Raw genomic sequence first — 6,057 nt, forward strand, 5'->3', positions numbered from 1 at the left:
TATTTCATTATTAACAATAATTTCTTTGTCCTTTTTCTTGGGTTTTTTTTGGTAGCGCTTTGAAGGCTCAATAGACCTTAGGCTACAAGATGGAGAGTTGCCCTAACTCATCCTTATATCCCTTTCCCATCAGATTTGAGTATGGGATTTCCTAATTAGAATTCCTAAGTTCATTTTATTCTGCAAGTCTTGAGGGCAAGTGTCAAACTGTTGAATAAATGCCCATGAAAAGAAGGGGGAAAAAATTCTATACATTATCAACTTGTCGACGTTTTTTCCATCAAGTAATATAATTTGATTAAATTTGTTTGACAATTTAAGTTCACTTGAAGTTAGTGCCTTCTTGGTAAAGTTTTTGTTGGTTCCTTTTGTTTAACTACGGTAATAATATGCAGGACTTCAATGCAAAGCTTTCAGACTTTGGACTGGCGAAGGATGGACCAATGGGAGACCAGACACATGTGTCAACGCGGGTAATGGGTACATATGGATATGCTGCACCTGAATATGTAATGACTGGTATGTAGGGACAATTTGCTGAAAATTGTTGAATTTTACGGTGATAATTTATCAAATTTTGGAGACTCTGTGCACCTAAATTTTTGAACGTCTTTGTTGCCAAGCAAAACAGTAAAGCATGTTTATTGCTGTACTGTGGTAACTGAATAACTGTTTCAAAGTTTCAGCCTTTGTTACTATATGGTATTTAAAGTATGAAAATCGCAATTGTTACTGGTTCATATGAAGGAAAATTAGTCACGGAAATCTCTGATAAAAAATGGTGACTGATCATTTTTTTTTTATATTTTACTAGGAGAAAAAGATCTGTCATGTAATGTATATTGTTCTTTCACCACTAAGAGTATGTTAGAATTATTTGAAGTTCCTCTTGTACATTATTTAATTGAACCTCTTTCACATTAAACAAGATGCTAGCACTTGATATGAAGGTAGACGTTGTAATGCCATGGTCTGCTGGCCCTTAAGGCAGGCAGTTATGGTATCCCTGCTTTTCCCTTCCCCTCCCCTGAACCAAAGGGAGATGGAAACTGTAGAAAGGTTAATTCTGAAATTTTGTCTACTGTCATGCACCTTTTTGCAATTGTTCTAGCCCTTCTCCCTTTGTAAGGTGATATCATGTTGCATTCAACTGATATAAGCTGCAACAATATTTTCCAAACTAAGCTGTAGTTTATCTGGACAGGGCATTTAACTGCTCGGAGTGATGTTTATGGTTTTGGAGTAGTGCTGCTTGAATTGCTTCTCGGACGGAGGGCCTTAGACAAGGGTAGACCTAGCCGAGAACACAACCTGGTTGAGTGGGCCCGACCACTTTTGAACCACAATAAGAAGGTTCTAAGGATCTTAGACCCTAGAATGGAAGGGCAGTATTCAGTTAAAACTGCAAAGAAAGTAACCAATTTGGCATACCAATGCCTTAGCCAAAATCCAAAAGGGAGACCTCTGATGAGCCAGGTGGTTGAATTACTTGAAGGTGTTCAGTCAAAGGATGAAGATGAAATGTTTCAAACCAATGAGAAAGGTGTTACCCTTTACGAGGATTCAGGGCTTTCCTCTTGTACTCCAGAGACGAGAAATCCAGATACAGGTAATGGAAGGCGCAAACCGGCAAATGGAAGAAGCAACAGCGAGCCCTCAACCGAGTGTGATCTTTATAACCCTTGCTCCGATTTTGCAGTCTCGAGTCCAGTGAGAAGCTAGCATCGCATCATTGAACTTTTATAAATATGGATGGAAGTTGAAATTGTAAGAAATGTATCAAATATTCACCTTATTCCCTTTCCCTTTCTAAAACAAAATTATTTCAAACAAGTGCCTTCTATAATTACATACAAAGTACAATGTCTGTCTTATTAACCATTAGATTTTATAGTATTATAATCTTTTTTTTTGACAAATAGTATTATAATCCTAACCATTGAAAAATTATATATAGATGTATTATTGCCGGCCCATCAAACCAGGCTCAAAGGTTTAAAATTCTATTCCTATTTACTCGAGTTATCTTTTCTTCGTTTTTTTTTTTTTTCTCTTTCTACTAATTTTCTGCAATAGTTGATACGTTGCCTAGTAGGAGAATTGCAGGGTAACCGATTAACTCTCTTGTTCTCCCCTTTTCCCAAACAGCAAAGAATCCAAAATTTCGCTACATACAATGCATTCCTATTAAAGCAAATGAGCATCCAAAACATCATAAACAAATAATCCAGCGTTGCATGCGGAGATGGCATATATATATATATATATATATATATATATATATATATATATATATACAGACATATATACAGACACACACATACGCACACTCACTGACTTTATCACCTATCCTAGATGTCTTGAATCCAACCACCAGCAAGTCAAGGTCAAGCCAAAGCTATACAGATCAAGCTACCATGGCAGCACATCACAACAATTTAAGACAATTAATAACAATGTAACAATTTAATCTTGCTCTTAACAAACCTTGAGGGGGGCCCTGCCCACCTCATATATATATATTTTTAAATTACCTTCCTTTTCATTTTATAAAATTAGACATAAAGCTTTAATTTATTTTATATATTTAAATTATGGAAAAAATATTATTTAGTCTCATATTTTAACAAAACTAATTATTTAGTCCTTGTATTTTTAAAAAATATATTATTTAGTCCATATTTTTGCTTTTGCTAAACTATTTAGTCACTCTATTAACTTTTTTGCTATTCATGCTGTTCAAATTACTATTTAGTCTCTCTATTTTAAGGAAATTAATTAATTGATCAATGTATTTTGAAAAACATTACTATTTAGTCTCTCTATTTTAGTGAAACTAATTTGTTGGGCCATGTATTTTGAAAAATACAATATTTTGAAAAATATATTATTGGATAAAAATAAAAAATTTGCTATGTGGAGACTAAATCTAAATTTTTATTTTTTTTAGATTTTCAATTCCTTAAACATCATTTATATGTTTCTCTATTAGGAAATAAATTTCCTTGATTACTTAAAAATTTAAAAAAATTGATTTAACATTTTTGTGCAGACAGTTTGTACCATTTTTATTAATAGATATAAATAAAGAGAGAATGAGGGGAGAAGGGTGTAGGTATAGAAGAGAAAAAAATATATAGAGAGAGAAATAATGAGGAGAGGATTAGAGTAATTTAGTTATAAAAAATAATTATGGGACTAAATACTTAATAGAGTCAAGTTACAAGGATTAACTAATGTGTTTTTCTAAAACTAGATATTAACTAATTAGTTTCACTAAAATAAATGGACTAAATAGTAGTTTAACTAGTGTTGACTAATGGAAAAATTGGTGGAGGGATTAAACAATTTAACTGAAGCAAAATACAAAGACTAAATAGTATATTTTTCAAAATATAAGGATCAAATAGTTTCGTTAAAATACAGAGATTAAATAGTAATTTGTCTTGTCTCTAAAAACTTTCCTTGAAATTTAGAAATAATAATTTCAACAAATTTAATATTTAAAATTAGTTAAAAATCCAAACGTTCCAATTTGTTGTGGTATAAAAGTTTGTCTCTATTTATTTTATTTCATATAGAGTCAAAATTTTTAGTTCGCTATTTATTATAATAATTATAAGTTATTTTAAAACATTAATTAATTTAAAATATCTCTACATTCATTTAACCTCTTAAAACTTAAATTTAATTTCTTTTAACACTTTAACTTTTTAACTCTTAAATTCTAAATCAAATTCTCTAAAAATTGATCTTATAACTAAAAATACGACAATAAATATTGATTATGATTTATTTACTTTTTTTTATTAATTTTTTATTATTTAAAACCAATACAATATATAATTTATTATATATTCATTATTATTTGATAAAAGTATAATTTATAAATTTTCATTATTAAATTTTGGCCCCTTAGTACTTGATGCGCCTGCCCTTAGTAAGGAGGGATGCCCACTACATATGGAAGGGATGCATGGACCGCCACTGCTAACAAGGGTGAACAAGCGTAGGTGTTCCCGTACACAACTTCATCTACGCCAGAATCATACTCCACTCTTGGAAGTTTTGAAAGAGGTCTCAAGGTTGTCACAAGTTAACTTCAGATGAGAATTGTAACCTATAGCATATAAGCGAAAATAACATGAAAATCTTCTATTGGACCTCATTGAATTTCTAATTGAAGTAGTCTCTCAACACGGCTACCAAGAAAATATTTTCATCCTTGCTTCTTTCCCACTCTCAACACAGCTACGAAGCCTAAAATTAACAAATTAGTTTAATTATATTCAAACATATGCCTAAAATTATGGGATTTGTATAGCTGAAAGCTGGCTCTTTTGTATAGTTAGAAATCCACTGATTAGTCAACTTGTTCTTGTATATAAGCTCTAACTTTCTCAAAGTAATATATGGTTGTTCATTCTATCAAACTCAATGCAAAACTTCATATAGATGTATAAGTTTTCCTCTTGAATTGGATTACAAAACAAGTCTACATCTATTTCTTACATTTCTTGCATAATCTTCAGCACAAATTGCCATCCCTATGGGGAGGTAAGCTAATGGAAACTGAAGAGTGATTTGCATAATTTGATGTGGTTTCTCTATATGAATTTCATAGGAATTGGAGGAACTTCCTGCAACATAAGATTTGCTTGTACTACCTCTTTCATGTGACATAGAAAAACCAGTATTTTCATCTTAACGGTCCTTTTCTGATGCCATTATTAACATCACACGGGGTTTATTAATCTCATATGCTGGATAAAAGCTTCTGTTACTTGGAAAGTGTGAAAAGATATCATAAGAGGGGCTAGAATGATAGCCAGGAAGTGTAAATTTATGGACCTTCCAATTTGAAATTTGTTGGATACCTGATACCTTTTAAGATAGTGATACTAAGAATTAAGAAATTTTAGAGAATTCTAGGTGTTTTTCTTTTTTCAAATGGGTGAATGAAGAAATATTTTATCCGTTGGGGGTGAGTAGAAACTTATTTACCAAGAGAGGTGAAATGTTGTTATGATGGTGCTTTTGTAAAAGCGGATGCTATTTTAAGTTGTGTTTTTTGTTAAAACGCATGTAAAAGTAGTGTTTTCATGTGGGGTGCTAGTATAAATAGCATTTCGGCTATTGTACTCACATTCTCCCACAAAATCATGTACAATCATGTACTTGCATTTTAATGGCAAAGAATGTACATATGAGCTAAATGGGGCGCTAATATTAATAGCATGCAAGTGGGGCCCTGGAGAATATGTATTGACACAAATTAACCCACAAATTTGAGGTGGTAATTATATTAGCACCCACCGATAAAATTACAAAATAGTCCTTGGCCCATCTTGAAAATTACAAAATGTTCCTACAATTGTGGGGTGGTAAATTACAAAACGGCAAGGCGAGGTACTAATCATATTAGCACCCATCTTGAAAATTTTAAAATTTGTAACATTTACAAATATGGTCCTGTGGTAAATTACAATGTAACAACCCTATGTTTGGTAGTGCGTTCTACTGTTTCGATGACAGTGTTTGTCCGGACAGCTAGGATGCTTGGAATTATATTTAATTATTAGTGAGGAGACATAAAATAATGAAATACAAGAAAAATAAAAGAAAAATAATAGCAATGAAATGAAACTAAGTTAAACGAGCCAGCACCGCAGCGATGGGTGATCGCACGGGGAAGTTATGGCGCAGGCAATAGCCGACCTCAGGATTGCAGGGAACCCTCAGAATTTAGTATCAAGACACAATTAAAGACTTATTAAAGTATAAATTTCATTAGAAATATCAAAGAAAAATTAATTAATTAGTACAAAGAAAAACGAAAAATCGAGAAAACGACAAAACTCGGTGTTACCGAAAAATCGGGAATGCAACCCGAATAGGGGCGTTGTGGTCAATTGACACCTCGAGTTGACTTTTGACCTTAATGTCCATTAAAATAACTGGTATTACACTTTGAAAATATCATGAAAAATAAAAATGTGGTACATTATTTAAATAGTGAAAGAAATGAGGCAAATGTGCAAATTATGAAACTTTAAC

The 6,057-nt window shown here is 32.1% G+C and overlaps 1 protein-coding gene across 1 annotated transcript; it reads left to right on the forward strand.

Moving 5' to 3' along the window:
• Positions 1 to 54: 54 nt before the first annotated feature.
• Positions 55 to 1,878, forward strand: LOC131177432 (probable serine/threonine-protein kinase PBL17). Its single transcript, XM_058142392.1, has 2 exons — positions 55 to 519; positions 1,205 to 1,878. The coding sequence occupies exons 1-2, from the start codon at positions 390 to 392 to the stop codon at positions 1,720 to 1,722; spliced, it is 648 nt and encodes a 215-aa protein (XP_057998375.1). The 5' UTR covers positions 55 to 389; the 3' UTR covers positions 1,723 to 1,878.
• Positions 1,879 to 6,057: the final 4,179 nt, after the last annotated feature.

Source organism: Hevea brasiliensis, unplaced genomic scaffold (genome assembly GCF_030052815.1).
Source record: "Hevea brasiliensis isolate MT/VB/25A 57/8 unplaced genomic scaffold, ASM3005281v1 Scaf478, whole genome shotgun sequence".
NCBI lineage: Eukaryota > Viridiplantae > Streptophyta > Magnoliopsida > Malpighiales > Euphorbiaceae > Hevea > Hevea brasiliensis.